Below are 22,296 nucleotides of genomic sequence, written 5' to 3' on the forward strand. Positions count from 1 at the left end.
CCGGAAGCGAGTAGTACATTAAATTTCTGATTAAAGCGTACTATTGAAAATAAAATTTCTGATTAAAATGAAATAAAAATGAAAGTTCTGTTACTGAAACGAACAGTACTTTTATTCTCATTGACTCTGATAGTGTTGAGAAGCAAAATGTGGATTATCTTTCTTCTAGTAATTTTTGCTTGTCTTTTTTTTTTTTTCTTTTTAGCATACAACCTCCTTCCAATAAATGCGAATGGTTATAGCCAGTTTTAAGATACACGGAAACAGCATAAAAGCCATTTATTTGGGTTATTAAAACCAAAATATATTTTTTGAATATCCATTTCTCTTTGAAACCAATTTTTGAAGCAAAAGTCTTCCAGCATTCAAGGATGCATCATCATTATGTATAAATATTTTTGCGTAAAAAATTTTCGAATTGGAATGGTATGATTGGATTTCGTATCATAAATTAAAATTTTCCCATGCTAGTCAAAAAGTATGACATACCATATTTTGAAGCTCAAACTGATGCCCAACGCACACTCCTCTCTGCTTTGCGGCACTGAGAAAGGCTTGGAGGCCAAGCGTAGATGCGGGCGTATCTTCGTGGATGACAGTGACATACCTCCAACCAATGTTGTCGAACACATCCATAGCAGCTAAAATGCGAGATTCGATAGGAGCGGCAACTTGAAACAGGTGATTGTCCAATCCTAATCTTGTCTCAGAACCCAGGTAAGGTGTCAGATCCAGAGAGGAGACGATACTGATATTGATAGCCCTATTGAGAAATTTCGATTCATTAGTGGAAAATCAGGTTTGGTAATTTTTAAACAAATATTTGTAACTATCTGTCTACTAAATGTAAAACTGGGAAAAAAAGAATCAATAGATATTTTAAGAGAAAAAAGCATGTGGATTTCAGAAAGATGTGTTATAAAAATCTCCGTTAGTTTCGTTTAGTAAAGAAGACGAAAAAAAGATTTTGTATACATTTAAATATTTATTGTTTAGTTTAATTCAACTAACATCCCGTTTGAAAGAAACTCTAGAGCTATTTTGTGACGTAATTTTGAACTCCGGCTACATGATGAAGTTGACCCCTAAGAGGGCACCCCTCGTCTCAAAACTTCTCCACCACGCTAAATGGAAGGATGGTTGACTCATGATGTTAGATTTAACCTATACCAGACTCACACACTAGTTAATTGTTTCGAACTTGGAGTCTTGGAGCTTCAAAAAATGAAGGTATTAATTTGAGATAAAACTACAATATGTCATTTTTTTAAAAAATTTTGTATAAAACAGCATTTTAGAAGAATCTCACAGTGATATATAAGAGTTATTTGTATTATCATTTTGTGTTTATGTAACTGATTTACTTTTTTAATGAAAAACTTTATAAAAACAGAAACTTATTATATATTGTCATGAAGGATTTGCTGGATAATGTTCTATCTTAACAATTATGGAAGAAATTTCCCATAACGATTTATCAATTTGCCTTCCAAGCTATCAATTAACATTTTCTGCATTTATTACTCCAATTTTCATAAAGGCTAAGCAATAGTTCTTTTACAAAAAATTTTTTAAAGTCGTTCTCGTGCAATTTTTTTTTTACTTATGCCTATCTATTTTACATATATAGATCCATTTTAGAGCTACTTTCGTTGAGAAGAAACTATGGGTATTAATCAAATAATCGCTATACCTAAGGTGGATTTTTTACCTTTTGAAAAACGCATTCTTCTAGGTCTCATTTCGTGCGATCTTTCCAAAGTTAATACTAATCGTTGGATTTAAGTTTGAAAAGAGGAAATACTTGCTAACTTGAGACAACGTATGCTAAGCAATTGCATACAAGATATGCATGCGCATCATTGGCAGCTTAAAAATATCCGATAAGTCCATAGGATCTCCAGAGTCTTTGATGATGTGTTCCCAAGTATACTTCATCGGAAGGGATGCCTCGGATTAGGGAATGAGAAGTTTCCTGTATGGTGGTTCGTTTTCACCATACTGATGGATTCAGAAATGGTGTGGTAAGCTATCCTATACTTTGATGATGGGCGAGCCACCTACAGGTGGGCTTGGCTGTGGCGATTTTTAGGACTAAACCTTGATTCCCACCAGTACTGTCGTAGTGTCCAACAGATGAGATTTTTCTCTGCGCCTTCGAATGGGTCGAAATAACTGTTTTGGCTATGTAACAAGTGATATAATGAAAGTGAAATTTATCATATTTTAAAATTACACTATTATTTACTGACTATTATAAGATTGTTCTTTGTTGATTTCCGGTCTTTACTTCTTTTTCAAGAATATCTACGTAGGCCGCCAAGTCATTTTGATGGATGACTTGGCGGGATTTTTGATTGCGCAATTCGAAGGATTAAACTAAACTCATCACTAAGAATACATTTACCTCAGCACCGCACTTGCTGCCAATGTTTCCTCTGCCGAAGCCGATGACACAATGGCCAATCCAGAAGCCAAGTCCAGATGGGAATTTGTAACGTATGTCGCCAACTTCTGAGTCGCCAGCACGGATGAGGAGCAGGTGTCAATCGCAACCAATCCAAGCGTCGCTCCACCCAAGGATGCTCTGTCCTCATTGATTTTGTCCACTGTCCACAGCGCTGCTTCCAAGTTCTGGACAGCCTCCGGATTGATGACGGGTCCGCATTCTAGGGGTGACAGTCCCGCTTCGTGAATGGGCAACAGCAAGGGGATGACTATGTCTGCCTGTCTCATGTCTAAAGCTAGGGACTCGGAGCTGTCCAAGTCTTGAAGCCTGTCGTCAAGTCGGGATTGTCGGGGTCTGAAAGAAAGGATTCAGAAGATAATATAGTTGAGTATATATGCTTTATAAAAAATTTTATATAGTGTTACTGGGCTTTTAAATGCTATTCTATCATAGAGTTTTTATGAAAGTCTAGATCTCAAATGAAATCATGTTCAGAAACTGCTAAAATTTGAATTCGAAAAGAGTTTGTTTTTGTCAGTTTTTTTTTCCATATTAGACAAAAATTATGGAATCATCTTGCTTTAGTACACAATATTTAAAAAAATTACATTGTTTTTATTTAATTTCTTCTTCCTCAAAAATAAAATGAATTTCTGTTACCGGATTGTCACGTGAGCGACTTATTTATTTATTTATTGAAAATTGGTTTATAATTACGATGCTATGGGGTGCTTTATTTTGTAAAAAACGCTTATACAAAAAACTCAACAAAAACTGAGAAAACTTGTTCTACATTTTATTTTCACAACTGTTTACTAGAAATTTTCAAGAAATGAGAAATAATTCAAAACAGATTATTATAAAACTTTTAACCTGATTTGTGTTATGTATGGTTAAAAATTTGATAGGTGCCCACAATATAAATATTGAATCTACGCTCAAATTTTATGCATCTAGCTCTCTTCGTTTTTGAAGTTAGCGTGGTTAAGTTATATTGGTACAACCAGATAGACAGATTTCCTCTGAATATTGTTTTCTCAAAATTTTATAGAAACCTACAAATTTAGTGTAAAGATTGTATACAAAATTTCATTCATTTAATTTAAGGCGTTTTTCTGTTATCCTTGTTTCATTCATTCAGACAAACATAATGTCAAAATGTGTTTCTCGAGCTCAGGAAAGTTTACAACATGGAGATTCGGAATTCGACTATAAAGTTGAACAAGTAAAGTTAAACAAGTATCGCTTTGATGAAATATCTATATCTCATCTTGAATCTCTAATAAGTTTGCTCTATTCTGTGTGTGAAGGCATTTTTTTTCCTACGATATTTACCCATTACTATTACTATTAGCAAATACATCCAAAAAATCACCACCACCACAACAAAAGTTATTAAAAATATTTATACCTTATAAATTTCATTGAATTACTGTTAGGACTACCAATGTATTAAGTTTTATGGTTGGCAGTACGTAAGATTAATCTGGACACTGTAGATACAAATAAAAACAGTCCTTTCGAGAAGTATAGATTTTATCCTTTGAATGTAATATATAGCCATCTTTATTGTAATTTTAACTTGCCTTGGAAATAATTTAAAATGGGGTATTAAATGGTGTATTTCATTTTAATTTGTAGATATTTATTAAATATTTATACAATTTTTTTGATAGTATAAATTGAAAATAAATTTCATATTATTCAATTTGTATAAAATTTTCATTGAGATAAAAAAAATAAGTGCAACTATGAAAGAAAATTTCGAAACATCGAACTGATAATGAATGTTCATTAAGAAAAAAAATAGACGATAGGCTTTTATGAATGCTACAATTCAATTCTGAAATATATAATTCACACTGACCGCACACATCCTCGACAGCCTGCTGATGAGCATGTGGAAGGGATGGTCATGAAGTCGTCATTAATCAGTCTGGATCCCAACGATTCGTATACAAAGATCTAAAGATTTAAAGAAGAAAAAGTTTAGTTTTCTTCATTTCTGAAATGATGTTCTTTTATTTGTTTGCATTGATTATCAATAAATAATAGACGCAAAAGTAGAAGAAAGCGCAGCAATTGTAATAGGATGTATATAAACAATCCCTATTACGCAACTCCTGCTCGCTTATCTCCCTGTAATGAGGACACTGTTTTACTATACAATTATTGATATTAGTTAATGATAGATATTAGAGAAAAACAGTTATGGTACTTTTTATTGATTCTGATGCCTTAAATCGAATAATATAGAATAAAATGTGTGGACCTTGAAAATGGCCTGTCTTTTGATTTAGCAAGCATTTAGAAAAAAAAAAATAGACAATTAGAAAATTCAAAAATATTCCTATAATTCCTTCGTAAATGGAGTTTGTAAATTTTGTAAATTTGTATAATTTATTAAAAATGAGGATGGCCCAAGATGAGCATTGATCACATCAGCATCAACGCTCTGACCCTCCACTCGAAAGCATGCTGAGCATATTTAAGCAAATTCATCTTTTCTTCATCTTTGGAAAGTTTTAACAGTTTCGTATAATTAATACCTGTTTAAAGTAAACTCCTCTGTTCTCCTCAAACAAATAGTGCGTTAATGAGAGTTTGCTGCCTTCCAGCTTCCTGTCGTCTGCGTGTCTGGGGTACCTTCTGGAAGAAGTGTCCACCTCCTCATCGCTGGACTTCCCCACCAAGAACTCGACGGGCTCCAGAAACTGAGCCACGAATTCCTTTCGCACCATGGCTCTGAGCTCCGGGCAAACCCCGGGTCGGCTATCACACTTGGATTCCCATGCCTTGTGGAAAGCAGTGGCCAGAGTAAAGACGGAAGTGAGAGCAGGAACAGCACGAGATGTCCGGAGCAGGGTGTCCATCGGAGATTCGTTGAGTACTCGGTCGTTGCATTGGGGTAGTTTCATGTATTTTGGATCGACAACTCCTGGTATCTGTTGAGGAAATTCAGAAGGTGAAACTTTAGTTTGTTTCGTTATAATTTTATTGTTATTACTATAAGAATTTCAAAAGTAAAATCTTTATTCTTGATTGCGAATAATTCTTAAAATTATAGTAATTGTTGAAATGCTGTTTTATCTATAAATAAAACTGGACATTATGGACTGGACACTGGACTGGAATAAAACTGGATTTTTTTTAAATAATGTTAGTATCTTTTGTACTGTATATAAAGTATTTTGATAAAGATGGTATCTCACAAAAGCAATCAAACATTTTAATAAAAAAAGTTACAAATCAATAAAAAGTTATTGAATGCTTCGGACGGCCTATCCCTTGTTGGATTTGGCTCAAAATTTGGCATATGTCTAAATTGTAAATTTTAAATCTGTGCCACGAATTTTATCCATTTATCAAACTTTATTTTGTAATTATCGAGTCAGCTTTTACTCAAACCACTGGATAGACAGACTTCCTCTTACTGCATTTTTCTCAAAATTTAATAGAAATACAGAAATTTGGTGCATTTGACAAAGTTTTTATTAGTCTAATTAGAAGCGTTTTTTATTTATGGTTGTCAGAAACATACAGACATATACATACATACAGACAGACAGACACACATACATACAGACTGACAGACACACACACACACACACACACACACACACACACACACACACACACACACACACACACACACACACACACATACATACATACACACAAACACACAGACAGACAGACAGACGTAGTGCTAAAATTATGTTTTTCGAATTCCAGGAGGTCTAAAACGATTACCCTACTTACACTATACTTGGTATACGAGAAAATAAAAATGTCCGATCCTATCAAGTTAGAGTAAGACAACAACTTGTTTTGCTTCCGATTCGATTTCCTTTCAAGATGTTTCATGACCGAGTAAGATAAATTTAGTAATTTATCAACATTTCCAATTGATTTATAATTTTATAGTGAAATAAATTCAGATTTGGAACATCATTCGATTCAAATTACTTTACTCTTACATGTCATTTTTAGATAAATCGTATAATTCTTGCAAAATATGTAAGTAAAGATCAAAGCCAAACAATATTTAAGATGCATCCTCTATGAAAAAATAAAAAAAATGACGAATGATTGTATCGTTGGTGAGTTTATTTGATAATTTATTAGTTCAATTATTTATTTGATAATTAATTATTTCATAATTCATTAATTTATGACTTTCGGAGGGTTTTTTTCCCTCTCTTCCCGTTTATATTTTCCTTTTGAAGGGGAAAAAAGATTCAAATTTAAATGAAAAAGAGGTATGGTAGGGTTTATTTAGAAATGAAATGCAGTTAAATAAAATAAAAAAAATTATTGAATATAATTTTTGAATTCGGTTTTAAACAATTCAAGGAATTTTAGTACAGATTATTAAAGTCGCCGATTACTTCCACACCTTCCTTTCGAATCAGAATATATATTCTTCAGCCGGTACTAAGAACAGTTTCTATTTCAGAAATATATTATGGTATGCAGAAAACATTACATGATATAACTAGCCGCCTTTAGCAATCAGCTGATACGCCTGGATTTATGCTCGCCTAACTTTTCAATTAAACATTTTATATAACTTGGTCTCTAAATAACTTTTTCAGCAAAATATTTAAACCTTTAAAAAAATTTCATGGGGCACGTTCCCACCCTCCAAAGTATACATATGTCAATTTGGTAGCTGTAGGTCAAATGGTCCCACTTGTAGAGTACCAACACACATACACACACACACACCTTTATTATTAGTATAGATTTAGCCTTGGAAAATAAAATATTTTCGACAACGTTATCGATAGTTCAGTATATGGTTCATTCATGATACTTCAGAAGAATTGTGTATTTTCAGCGTTCCTAAAGGTATGTAATGCTTTATATGTGTATCCAACTATTGTCATAATCTTTATAAGGTATACAGGATATCCGCTCTGATGCACAGCTAACTTCTAAATAGATAGGCATACACTTCCAATTAAGCAAATGTTTTAAATGATATTTAAATCATATTTTCTGTTATTCGAGTCAATAAATGTATTTCTGAAAAAAAAAAAAAACGAAGTTTTAATTTTATGTAGTTTCCCGATATCAATTATTTATATTTATTAAAATAATCTTGATATATTAACATTTTAAGCAAACGAGGTTGCACTCTTTTGCGACTCAACCAGGTCGAATTACTAAGATTTGAAATTTCAAAGGTAGGAAAATGAGTGAATTTTATTCTGGCACATGAAATTTTTTGTTCAATTTCAATAAATATAACAAAATATTTAAATTTCATAGAAAATAAAAAAAAATCATATCATGTTTTTATTTTTTGAAATTTTATCATCTCATAATCTAAAATACAACTGAAATTAAAGTCTTACTTTGCATCCTTTCACTGCCATGAAGTACTCTAGAAACCACCTGTCCTCTGGGTTCGAAAAAGAGGCCGTCTGAAGAAGATGGGACCAGTATTCTTCAAACTGCAAGACTCTGTCAGGGTATGGCGCCACGGAGTAAATTCGAGTGTCTCGAATCAAGTGGCTTCCTAAAGATGACATTTGGGATGGTGGCGGTATCCAGGAAAACAGCCACTGGATTTTTTTCGACACTTCGGGAAACTCGGCCATCACCTAATCGCATAGAAAGCACAAATATCATTATTTGACAGTGTTTAGGAACTTTCAATATTTATTTCAACCTGATGTTTTATTCTAAAATGCAATAAATATAATTTATTTACAATAATTTAATGCTTCTTTTTCACTTATTTTTTACTTCTGCTGAAAGATGGGTTTGCCTTGTGATTTTAATAGAATTATTCTGTCTCCTCTTCTACATATATACATAAACAAATAAATCACTATGAGATAAGCATTTGGACTCTATGAGATAAGCATTTGGACTCTATGAGATAAGCATTTGGACTCTATGAGATAAGCATTTGGACTCTATGAGATAAGCATTTGGACTCTATGAGATAAGCATTTGGACTCTATGAGATAAGCATTTGGACTCTATGAGATAAGCATTTGGGCTCTATGAGATAAGCATTTGGTGTTTGGATTGTAGCACTCGAAGTAAATAACAAAACCATCTGCTCCTCCCCTTATCTTTCTTTCTCAAGAACTGAAATTCGCAGAATATGTGTACAGTTTTGATCTAAGATTCTAATAGTGTCTTTTAAATGACATTATTATTTGAAAAGAATAGTGTTATTTAGAAGAGAGGAATTTTTCAATTGAAATATGCGCATGCTAATTCGATTAAGCATTCGGAGGATGTACTCCACAGCATTTCTTCCAAAGCTAAAGGGATTTCACATGCAAATGAATGGAAATCGCATCACAAAAAGATTTTTAAAAATTTAGATCAAAATGTAACTATAATCCTCTTACATTAAGATTGAAACATCTTCCACATAATTTTCATGATTTATAGGAGCATAACATTTAACCATGGATATGATAACCTTGAAATTGTCTCTTACCCTGTCATTCAAGACACTCACCCCTTGCTCCCAGAACAAAAATTGTGATCCTGGAGCATGACGTGAACGCCATAAATGCCCAGAATTTTATATCCAAAATCCAGCGCATGAGCTTTATCTGCTTTGCAGTACAGTGAAGGAAACCAATTAGATATTTTGGACACATTTTTTGTCGGCTGATTTCAACCAAAATTTGGAACTTCAAAACTTTCTCTGATATTATCTAATTAACTCATGAACTCCTCTTCCCAGCTTAAAAATTGTAGACCTTGAGCAAGGTGAGAAACCCCATAAATTCCCAAGATTTTATGTCTAAAAAGCTGCAGATGATCTTTTTATGCTTATTAGTATAGGGATGAAAAGCAAAGAAGTATTTTGGACATCTTTTTATTTACGGATTATGTCCAAATTGTGATACAAATTTAAAATTTGGTCACTAAACGACTGTTCAAATTTCATTTATCCAAGTTTTTGCATTTTTGATTTCTCCCATGTGCATGCATGCGAATAAACAGACTGGAAGACGGTGGATTTTGTTCAAAATTTGGAACGAATTTTCCCTTTAATTACTAAAACTGTGTACCAATTTCCAACCATCTAGATCTTATGTGTTTGGCTATGAATGTTCTAATACATCGAGTAATAAATAACAAAAAGTACATATGTTATTAGTTACCTGGGAAGCAATAGGCAATTAATATAAATAAAGACAGGAATTAAAAAAATATTCATATATAAAATTTTTAACTCGAATGGCAATACATGTTTAAAGAATAATTTCGTAATTTTTTTTTCCTTATAAGTTGAATATTGTGAAGAAAATCGAGTATTCGTTTGTAGAAAACGGAACTTTCTGCCAACGGATTTGGTCCGAAAAATAAAATAAAGAAAAACTTAATTTCAGAATTGATACTTTTGATAATGGTATAAGAATATTATTTGAATTTTTCATGTGGAGTATTTTGATGGCTACATTACTATTTTTTCATAAACTTCGATAGAAAATAAAAATAAAAAATATTCGAAAACCAAACAGACCTGAAGAAATCTTGCCACTGTTCCATCGTTCTTTGTAATCACAATGATGGCAGACCCCTCAGCCAAACCGGCAGTCGCCGTTCTGAAGACTTTGCGATAATGGCGCAAATCTCGATGGTTCATCCTCAAACCTTTATCCATTTTTGGTAAAGAAAGTAGAGAGTTTATACAAGTGGCGCCGCCAGCGGCAGCCGCTTGAGTCATTTGCTTTGTGACGCTAATGCTGTACTCTTCCTCTTCATGAATAACTGTTACACTTGTCCAATGAAGATCTTTTGTAGCTGTGTGAAGGACCTAAAAATGAAAGCTGAGGTTATTTATATGTAATTTTCGACATCAGACATTCTGATTTCTAATAGCAGAAAATATGTTTGTTTTTTTTAGTTTTACATCAATTTTCCGTTTAAATGTAAAACACGGGATTGATTCTTTAAAATTTTGGTCAACTCAGAGTCATAACTTTTAAACTGGCACCTTCTCCCAAAATTTCCACATTACACCAGAGGGGTGATGTTTTGATCTTCTTCTTTATATTTAATGTGCTTCAGGGTTATCCACAAAAGAAATGCATATTGGCCAAACTTCTGAAAGAATGACTGGAGACTAAGACGGTTCTATTTTAATGGGTAACGTTGGCCTGATAGTAAAGAAATAGCATGGAGATCTATGAAAAACGCATTATTATTTAATTTTACTCAGACTAAAATCTACATTTTATGAAATGAATACACCAAATTAACATTGTATCTTTTAGCCTAATTCAAACCCTAGGATATGCAAGTCACCCGAGAAACTGAATATATAAGAAAAGTCAGACTTCGCCCCATACAAGTTTCCAAGTTGTAAATTCAGATAACGAAATAAAGTTGAATTTAAGCAAAATTCAGCAGTATAAAATTACAAGGGGGAAATGTAGATTTCTAAATAGAGATAATTTTAAATGAAATTTCTAAAAATATTATATTATATATATATATATATAAAATAAAAAGTTCTTGCACTGAAGTATCGAAAAGAAAACTGATATTTAGCTTTAAACAGATTCTCCCGACAGAATACTGACACTGAAAGATCATTAATTTGAACATTAATTTTTTCGTACATTTTTTTCCCAAAATAATCAAACATTAAAGTTTTCCCACATTGTAAAATAGAATTATATTATATTATATTATTATATATATATTTAAATCTTATTTTACAGAAAATGTTTAGAGAATTACAAAACAGCTTCATTATGGATACTGAAAGTCGTAGCATTTTAAAAACATTAAAATGTATAAATTAATAATTCAGAATAAGGTTATTTAAGAGCTCAGATCAATGACAGCAGGGCGTGTGACATCATAGTCACTTGATCAACGTTGTAACTGGGAAAAATTAACATGTAATATGTAATTGCTGTTACGTGATATAGCGTCATTTGTTCTTTTGCAATACGTGAAATTGATTCCAAAATTAATTTGGTACAACATATTTGGCGTGTATCATATGATCAAAAATTGATTTCTATGAAAAAATATTCTTTCATAAATAGGTCTTGGATTTATTAAGATAAGTGCTGAAATCATTTATGACATTTTAAATATCTAAGCTAACAGATAAAAAAATATAAAAATTGTGATTTTGTTAATGATTTTTTCAACGAATTTTTATTTTTTATGTAAGGAACGGATTTATATATATGTATATATTGCATATTAAAAATGGAATGGTACTCGATTTCGCATCAAATGAACGTTTTTTCTTGATAAAAGTTGCCAGATTTTTGCAGACTTGAAAGGAATTGTTTAATTCTTAAACATAACTGAAAAAATGATAATAATCAAAAATGGAAACCTATCAAAATTGTTGAAAATAAAAGTATTCTATTAAAAAGAATTCTATTCGAAATTTATCTATTTAAAGATTATGATCTATAGAAATTACGATTCATCAATTATGAAGTTAAATTTTCTTTGAAATGAACGTCAGCTTTTATCTCAACAAAAATAACTGTGCTGCCATCTGTGAGAAGTAAAGGAAGTCATTTTCTTCAAGGCATCAAATCAGTGTTTTTCGGGTTCAATTCCGAGAAGATTGAATGACGTAACTGGAAAAAAAAAATGCTGAATAGAAAAAAAAATCATGCAAAAATTATTTAAAGCGAAAGGATTTTATTTCAAAAATTCAAACCGAAATTTAAATACATATAGAAAAAGCAGTTCAATTACAGTCTGAGTTTTCATTCAAATACATATTAACTTTTATTTGGATAAAGGCTGACATCTATTGAAGACGAAACAAGTTATTTTCCCTAACTCTTTTCTTCAATTCCACCCAAAAAGGCTTGTGTTGTGATTTACAAGAGATATAATTCATTAATTTCCATTCGAAATGAAAGATTTAAAAAAATGAATACTCTGTAAATGAAAATCTTTTTTCTTGGAATTTAAAAATAAATTCTTGACCAAATATATGCAATTTTAAATACAATGGTATCTAAGTTCCTAGAAGTACCTGGTTTTCATCTAATTGGCACAACAGAATTAATTTGCATTGGTAAAGGCCTGTAATCTTGATATGACAATATATCAAGAAACAATGCAGTGTTAATTTCAAGGTTTTTTTTTTATCATCACTTCATCGGGAGATTCTGACTCATACAATCCTAGATTACAACAGAAAAGGATAGGCAAAATCTTATATAACCTATGATAACAACTCCTGATATTAACATAGTGATGTTTATATCAGGCATATTAACATAGTAGCATGCTACGCAATTAAGATTGCAAATCGATTTCAAACAGACACAAATCTGGCAATGTAGAAGATCATTTCCAGAATTGTTTTGGTTAAACTTCAGAACATAATACTATCTCATCGATAAGCTCTCTTCATTTTCGCCAACCTTGAAAATAATCGCCAACATTTATATCTTATCAGTGTTAATCACAAAATATGGGAAATGATTGCTTAAAAAGCTTAAAGTAGGGAATTAATAAAGTATTATCAAATCCAAACTCTTTTACACACTTGCTTATTTAACGAAATGTTAAACCATTTTTGTTACTTGGAAGATTTACTTTCTTGTAATTAAAGTTTAATTCAAAATTCAACTCATAGAAATCTGCTCTAAAATCACATATTTTAAGAAATGAAATTAATTTTCACCTGTGCCATTCTTTCTGGCGGTATTAAAGTTGTGAGGGATAATTCTATGCTCGGAATGAGATAATCCCGCATGGATTCGGACACACCAGGTTGGTGACTGGATTCGCTCATATCCACAACACCTGAAAAAAGATACCTTATCAAATTTACCTACAACCAGAAATCTACTTGATAAATATCAGATTATCCTTACGTAGAAATTTTTGAACCTATTGGCCACCTCAATTTAACATTTATTGTAAAATTTCTGATCAAATAGCGATCATCAAAATATTTCAAGTTAATTGCTTCGATAATGTTCAGCTTATGGTCAAAGAAATAACACAGAGCTATCTAGACAGTCTATAATATTTCTGTTTCGATTCAGCTTATTTGAAAAATGAAGCTTAAAACCGAAAAGATTTCTTGTTGTGTTTGTTATAATATTATGCATTGAAATGCAGTCGGTAAAATCAGGTGATGTAATTAAGTAAATTTGAAACAGAATAAACAAAAGATTCTGTTTCATGTCGTTAAAGTTGAAGTGCAAAAGCTGAATTAAATTAATATCATGAATATAAACTATCATACTATAAATTGAACAAAATATCATGAATATAAGCTGAACTACTAAAAAATTAATCTTTTACACTCAGATAGTGACTCTCACTCATTTTATTTATTTATTTAATTTTGATTGTTAAAAATACCTGCAGAGTAGTAATTAAATGCAAATTCATTAAAAAGGGAAATTCAACTTAAAGCAATTATATATATATATTTGGTGCAATAAACAAGTCGTTGTATTAAGTGAATTATGCATCGAATTACTTTTCCAAGTACAAAGGGTTAATTGAGCTTATATCTTGAATATATATATTGCAAAAGAAATTATAGAAATTCAAAATTATCACAAAATATTAATAAATTAAATCATAATGATTTAAATATTACAGAAGGCCTAATACTATCACTAAAACTGCTTTACATACCAATAGTAAGAGTCGAATTTTTAGATATATAATCACAGGATCTGGGTCCTGATCTTAAAACAGGGAACAGAGCCGTTAAATGCTCCACTGCCAAAGCACTGTGACCACAGCTGTCATATACTTTAAGACCTGCACAAAAAAAGATGAGATTAGACTTTTTTTTTTATATGTATCATATCTAGATATCATAAAGAATTTTAAAAGCTAATTCTGCATTTCGAAAATAAAATAAAATTAACTGGAAAATGCCTAATTCTGCAAAGTTTTTAAATATTGATTCTTTCATACATTATTTTTTAAAAAATGAAGTTTTTAGAAATTTGATAAAAAGTATTGAAAATTTTAGGTTGTTTTTACTCAATTACAATGCAATATACATTAAATAGTTTCGGTGTCATAAAAGAAAGCGAAGGCTGCAAATATCAGAAGTATCAAAACATGCACCCATATGCCATAAAATAAAATTTCCACGAAATACTTAAAAGGATAAATGCAGAGCAATGAATAAATGCTCGAAATAATTTTTGATGTTGAAAAAAAATATGATCGTGTTATAAATTAATTTTTACCTTTGCACGAATATAATTTTTTAACTATTCATTAATCTTTTGATATGGCTATGAGAAATTCGAAATTTATGCTAAAAATCTTTTCTCGTTTATTAATTTTTACTCTTTGAATTAGAGAATATCATGATATTTGTCAACATATATTTTAAAGATGATATTGTTTAGAAATTGAGATTTCGTATTTAACTATTTCACAAAGGGCGTTGAGTTGGGTTTGAAAAACGGTGCTGTCATTCACTTTGGAATACCAATGGTAGGATCAGATGTCATTGATAAAGACACAGTATCTCATGCTCTGTTTTCATACCACCTGTGAAAGTATTAATGATATTCCTTTGGGGCATGTTTAATACTTCATTTTTCAAAGAAATTTGGTTGGGATGTAGATGCTCTGAAAGGTGAGTATACCAACGATTTCCTCCTCCAGGCCTTCCGGTTGGATCCGTGCTATGTTGGTGACAAGAGGGATTCTCAAGTGATATATTGCAGTTAATCTGATTTCAAACTGCAACTGCATGTACAGTAGTGGAATGCCGAGTATGATTTGCAGCTCTGAGTTGGAGTTCTACGATATCTATTAGTAATGTAGAGTAGAAATTATCTCTGAATGGAAAAGAGTTTCCTCTTCATTCTGTATGTTTGGTTTAAATTCCACGTTGAGGAATCATGGAACAACATTTTGTCAACTACCGTTTTATAAAGAATTCTACTGTATTTCTGAGAAACTTCTCGTGCTGCCACAGCTTCTTTTAAGCTTTGATTCATTTTAATAGCTTTTTCTCCTTGTTTGTCTATATATTTCAGTCAGTTAAATTGGTCCTCAACATGGATTTTCCAGATATTTAAAAAAAACAGTGACTTTCTGATTGTAAATCATGAATTTGAGTCTGAATCCTTTGGAGAATCAGGTCCACGTGGCCAGGTGTTAAATTATCGGCTTCGAGCAGAAGAGTTCCAATTTCGAAATCAGATTCCTTCGAAGAACCACAATGTCATTTATCTGATGCATGCTAAATTCGTTGCGACCAAATATCTTCCCAATGGTGTGGAGTTTTGGAAGGACTATCCATGTTGGATATCTTTCTCCTCATTCAACATTGTGCAAAATTATAAGGTCCGTCCCAAATTAGCTCCAATCTTGCTTCAAAATGGAATGCTAATGTAACTAAATCATACCAAAAATCCACAGAAGAGTCACCATGTGTACGGATTGATGCACATTAAGTACGTCAAAGGTCAAATGCCTTTCAGATGTTGTAGCGTGCATGTTTTTAAACGGCGATACCAACTCAGATGTCGATATAGTTATTTTATCATGGTTCGCAATTGCAAAGTCTATTGTAGCGGACTGATATGAGTGAGGATAGAACCTGGGACCTTGTGTTTTGCAGCCCAGTAACATGACCACAATGCAAAATCAATTGCTCGGGTAGCGTAGCTGTTAACTGATTTATAAGCTTTCACTACATACTCTTTCTCCAGTAAGTCGGAGGTCGGAGGTAATGTATTAGCTGTTAATTCTAATGCGCCTGTACCCATTTGAGTAGCGCCAAGCGTTATGGCGAGCGAGTGTAGGTGAGTGGTTGCTGATGCTGTTGCTGCGTCAAGTGAGACTGACGACTTTGGTTGTGGGTAGATGGTGCCACAACAGCTGTACGAAGGTTGAAGGTTCATCGTCCGAGGTCACCAATGTAGCGGATGTTATGAGTGAGGAGAGAACCTCAGACCTTGTGGTTCGCAGCCCAGTAACATGACCACGATACAAAAGCAATTGCTCGGGTAGCTTAGCTGTAAATTGGCTTATAAGCTTTCACCACAATACCAACTCAGATGTTTATTTGACCACGGTTAATTGCAAAGTCTATCTCCTAAAATGATTCCACCAAAAGGAGGCATTTTCCTTAAAAGGAAAATGAACTATACACTTTTTATTTTATTATTATTATTTTAACAGGTTTATAATTCAATGATACTAAAAAAAATTGAATGCTAATTTATTTTGCCGAGCAACGAACTGGTCTTCTCCCAATTAATTTTATCTTTAAAAATAATGATTGACCAAAAGAGTTATTTACCCATTTTGACTCCAGGTATGAGCGATCCTCCACCGCCATCCGAAATCAATCCACTCTTTCTATTGAGCACATCCACTGCCCATCTCATGGCTTCAAATACTTGCACCCCATCGTGGGTGGGACCGCCGCAGCCATACAATCCTTCGCCGGGGTCATGGACTGGAAGAATAGCTCCTATGACTACCTCAGCATTTCGTTCTATGGTCACATGTTGAGATGGCAATTGGCATTTCTCTGCCGAAAAGTGCTGGGATGAAGTTTGAAGAAAGAATGTGACGAGAAAACATACAGCAGAGAGAACATGTCGAGGCTTTGTCTTGGTCAGCATGAATGCCTGTCATGAAAGGAAAAAAAAAATAATAATTTAGTAAAAGCAATTTTAAAAATTCTTTTTTTTAATGAAGTAAAAAGTAGTTTTTTTTTTAAATTTAAATTTTCTACTTTTCACACCTTAATTTATAATTTATTATAAACATTATGGAATTTTCAAATCGTTTATTTACTTAAATTCTCTATCAAGTGGCTTCATCGATAAGAAATTAAAATTTAATTAAATCAAACGTTTAATTGATAATTAAGTTTTAACAATATTAAAAAAATGTATTGTTGTCGTGAACTCCCAAGTTTACAAAACCTATAAATAACATTTTAGCAATCAGAGTAACGGAAAATAAGTAGACGGATTCTTTTTACTTCAATTATTATTTTGTGTTTGTCGTATCTGATAAAATATTTTGTTTCCTAAAGCAATTTAATACAGCTCCTTTTTATTTATTTATTCTCCTTTATACTTTTATTCGGTTAGTAGATTTTCACGGAGATTTCATTTTATAAACCTTTCTGAGGAAAAAAAAATCCGTTTCGATAGCAAATTTAACTTTTTGAATGTTCTGATCCAAAAATTTGGATGTGATTGCAAGTACAACTTGTACCCGAAATCAGAACAGTATCTGATAATGAAACGGGAAAAAAACCTCCTTTTAATAATGAATATTCAATATTTCAGATTTTCACGCTTTCTTTATAGTTAACATTTTATAAAAAAAATTGAAAAGTATAATAAATTATTATATACCTTTAAGAATGAATGTTTAGTTCTAAAACAAATCGAAAAATAACTTCATAAAAAACATATTTTCTATGAAGCATATATGTTTACTTACAAAATTAATTTCATTAAATAATGTTTGTCGTCAGATACGAAAAAAAATTTATATCCAAGGAACTAAAGCACATGCGCTTAAATTTGTTCATTGCGCCTTTTACAATTCAATATTTTTACAGCAATATTTCAACAGTTGAAAAAAAAACTAAATAAAAACATGGAAAATTTTGGTCCCTGGTATTAAATCTCTAATTTTAATAATATTAAAAAATCATCGGAAAAGTGTTTAGCCGATGCGAGCTAAAAAGCGAGCTTTTATGCTAAAATATAATTTTTATTTTATGACAAAAATAAGATGTCGGTCAATAAACATAAGCCTGTAGCTTTAAGTGGCCAAGCACTTTAAAATAAAATAAAACACTGTTGCCCTTAAGTATAACGCAAACAAATCAAATGAACATTTGTGACAAGTTAAGGTTACAGCATAGTTAAATAGTAACATGAAATAAAATATCAAAAGAGCTCGCCATAATCTCTCTTTCCACTTATATTAAAGATGAATATGTGCATGTGTGTGCGTTCTGCGGGGCAGACAGTTTGAAATAAAGTACTAAATCTGGCATATATGTAATTTGGAAGGATTTAGGGTTCATACTTAGGAGTGATTTCTTTTTTTCGATTTTCATCAGATTTGTAATTAATTAAAAATTAAACTAAATTTTGAACGTTTCTCCGTTATAGTTTCCAAAAATGTAACAGCAAAAAAAATTATATTTTTATAAATGACATTTTAAATTTTAAAATTTTAAAAATTATCTTTTCAAAGAGATACATATTATTTTTACCATAATTTTTTTTCTATTTTTTTAATCAATTTAATAAATTTAAAATAGAAAATTGACTCTATTTAATCTAATTTTAAATCGAATTAAATTTTTCCGTCGTTATTTTTTAGAAATTTACCTATTTTACAATAATATATTTCAGTATTAACGTGGAAGATCTTTCCTGAGATATAACTGGATGTTCAAAGATGCAGACAGAAAATTGTGGAAACCAAAGTAAAATGAACAAAACGGTGTAAAGCTTCCACAATAGTATTATTTACACATCTATTATAGATAATTTAATATTTATCCAAGATAAATGTTAAATTTTGAAATTTAGAAATAATTTGTAGAAGAAATCGTGAAGTCCAAATGACACAAAATATTTAAATGACATTTTTAGAACCGTTAGTAAAGGCAAAACTGGTGGTCAAAGTCAGTTAGAAATAAAATAAAAAAATAACATCAAGAAATATATAAATGTATAAAATGCAATGTGTTTACCCTTCGACAACGCATTTATTTTAAACGACTTTTGTATTTGAAGCGCATTTAATTTTTTGAACATGTGCTTTTACGTAAGAATTCATTTATATCTTATTATTGAGAATATGTACTGCTACATGATACTGAAATAATTTAAACTAATCAGAATTACAAAAAAAAAAAAAAAAATGGAACATTCTGATACGTCAAATGTACCCAAAGGATTAAATGCGACAATTATATGAAGCAATCTCAATTTTAGTCTACATTTACAATAAAAAGGCAAAAAGGCAAAAAGGCTTACCAAGATAAATAATTACGACATTGTGCTTTCATGGTAAAAAAAAAAAAAAAAAAAAAAAAAAAAAAAATCAAACTAAAATAATCTACTGTTTAATTTCCAAATAATTAATAAAACATTATAGCTATAAGCAAAATAAATAAATAAAAATTCTAAATAATCCATATTAAAAGATATTTCACAGAAGCCAGATATTGAGTTCTATGGACACTTAACATATATTGCAACATTACAAAACTATTTAGGATTAGTTAGATTTTAGTTTGGTTCGATCTTTAAAAGCCGTCACTCAGTGTTACGTTTGAAAAGACGCTCATTGTTCTTCGAAATATTAACTTTCAATTTACAAGTAAAGGGAGAAATATTTTCTCACTGGTGCTTTAGGGCTTTCCTTGATAGTGAAGTGTTTATGTAGGATAGCTTTTCGTTAAAATTCTTTGAAAGGAAACTTTTCCGGAGTTGTCAAGTTAATATGCTGCAACATTCTCTTCAGACTTCCTTAATGGACTAAGAATTTTTCGTAATCATTGAACCCAAAACCATTTTCCAAAATTATCTGTCAAGGTTTTGGGTTCTTCTTTTCCGTTCTTTGTATGATGGGTATAAAGAGAAAATATTGTAATTATTAAAAAAAAATCCATCTAGAGATTTCGTCGAATTTCCTCGTTTCAGCTTCCTGTGAAATGTTTCGTTATGTTTTCATCTCTATTAAGTCTTTCGCATGCAGCTGCGCATAATGTAGTTGTGAACTCCTTGTTATTTCATGAAATGTTTTTTATATTACTTCCTAAAATATTACAGATCCAGATTATAATTTTAAATAATTCAATTTTTACACTTCTTCCATTTTAAGCAGAACATGAATCGGGTAAGATAAACAAATCACTTGTCCTTGACCTAGATGTCATCCACGTGTTAATGAGATATTTTAAAACAGACGCTGCATTCCTGTATCTTCCTTTCTAGAAATTTATAAGTTATATTGCGATTCAAACGTAGTTAAAACTTTTCACCCCCATGGTGTATGAAGGCCTTCTCGATGTTTTAGAACAAAAGTGGTATTCAACAAGTGTTCTAAACTCTCTCACCTCCCTGCAGTTCTTCGGAAAACCCAAACTACCTATGCCGTTCGAAACAGCATGGGGCAAAATTTACACCGAGATGTTTTATTATTCGCTATCCTGATGAAGGTTACAGATACAGCTAAGCGAAATATGTTCTAGAATGCTGAAGAACAGTCTGATTAGTATCGCAACTTAAATGAAAACCGTTTTTAAAGACACTTTCAAAAGTGTACCAATTTTTAAAATTTTATTTCGTTCTGCTTTTTTAATTTTATAATATATAATTTATTATATATTTAAAACAATCGCGAAATCTAAGAACCAATCCTCCAATCCTAATCACTGGTTCGATTTCTCCAATTTTTTGCTTCTCGTGAAAGCTAACAATCCTCTAGACACATCATCAACACTTGTCTGTTCTTCCATCCACTTCTCTCTAGTTTTAAGATTTATTAAGATACATATTTATGACAGAATCCCCAGTTGTAGAAACTGGACTGATTTCATCACCACTTTGGGAGCATAACTAACTAATAGTAATGCTCTACGACGTTTGCTTTGGCAAATATAATTCAGAATAAAAGTTTATTTGATTGCGATAAGATATCCTTCATCGAAGTTGGATGATATGACAAAATTAACGCTTTAAGTTTAGGGGACGAATAGCTTACTGAAGGAAGCTAGTTATTATACATATTTGAACATTTTCAAATTTACAATCAAATGGTGCTACTGGTGTGAATCAAAATTTAATTTAATTAAACTTTAGTTGGTAATTGGGCTCTGAAAACTATAAATGAGCATTATCATTAAAAATATTCCGCACAAAAAGTCGAAAGAACTAAAGTTGAGTTGCACATCAAGAAGTGAGAGAAAAATATATTAAAAATTGCTATCTTCATAAACACGAAACAAATCTGGATAATCTGTGTAAAAAAAATTGGTTTGTTTCAAACAGAAAAAATAGTTTTCGTGTAAGCTTTTCATTTTTGAAAAGGTTGGAAATGTTATTTGACCTTTTTTTTGAGTAAGGAATTTCAATTGTTAATGAAAATAATTCCGTTAAGACTCGATAGTATTTATATTCCAAAATGGTGAATGAAGAGATCGTTCGAAACCATCAATACTTCCAACCAAAAGCATATTTACGCAAGAAAATGTCAATAATGAGTTTTAATATTCAGTATAATGTTCGGGACTATACTACGACATCAAGCCTAAAAGATATTTATATTCATAAAAAAATTTAAAACTATATTATTCCTGCATTTCTCTCTAAAATTCGCATAATCTGAAGATATTTTAACAAAAATACTCATGTAAACAATTGATAATTACGTGAATTTATTAGCACAAAGCAACTTCTAATATAAAAGAATTTGTCCGCAATATATAGATAAAGTATTTAGGAATATTCTGGAATAATTGTACAGAATTTTAAAAGAGAGGACTAGAATATTCTAGAACATAAATAAATACAATTTTTAATCAAAATGTCAATTCCTAAATAAATTACTATTTTATTAGGAATTCAAGTTATAGACAAACAGTTTAAGAATTCCTTAACCTACCAAGTGCACAAAGGCGACCGCAAGATAAGCTTTCATTGTGTGCAATGTTTTTTGGAACCAGTGAATAAATTTATTATTCGCACATGTTTCACATTTTTTTTTTCTAAAATGGTACCAAATATAAATATATTTAACATAGTTGAATAACAGTTTGCTTTGTTTAGTATGCGCAAATCTATTTGCTTAGAAATCATGACAAGACTTTATTTCATATG

General features: G+C 31.2%; 1 protein-coding gene across 1 annotated transcript in view; it reads right to left on the reverse strand.

Annotated features, from left to right (window-relative positions):
* Positions 1-22,296, reverse strand: part of LOC129966746 (uncharacterized) — a 104,022-nt gene that overhangs the window by 36,243 nt on the left and 45,483 nt on the right. Inside the window, exons 2-10 of the mRNA XM_056081300.1 lie at positions 16,728-17,061; positions 14,084-14,212; positions 13,113-13,234; positions 9,957-10,250; positions 7,813-8,061; positions 4,999-5,394; positions 4,317-4,414; positions 2,408-2,803; positions 490-763 (exon numbers count right to left, since the gene is read on the reverse strand). Coding sequence (XP_055937275.1) covers positions 490-763; positions 2,408-2,803; positions 4,317-4,414; positions 4,999-5,394; positions 7,813-8,061; positions 9,957-10,250; positions 13,113-13,234; positions 14,084-14,212; positions 16,728-17,055 — 2,286 coding nt within the window. The 5' untranslated portion in view covers positions 17,056-17,061. The remainder of the gene's footprint in view (positions 1-489; positions 764-2,407; positions 2,804-4,316; positions 4,415-4,998; positions 5,395-7,812; positions 8,062-9,956; positions 10,251-13,112; positions 13,235-14,083; positions 14,213-16,727; positions 17,062-22,296) is intronic.

This window comes from Argiope bruennichi, chromosome 4 (genome assembly GCF_947563725.1).
Source record: "Argiope bruennichi chromosome 4, qqArgBrue1.1, whole genome shotgun sequence".
NCBI classification, from domain to species: Eukaryota; Metazoa; Arthropoda; class Arachnida; order Araneae; family Araneidae; genus Argiope; species Argiope bruennichi.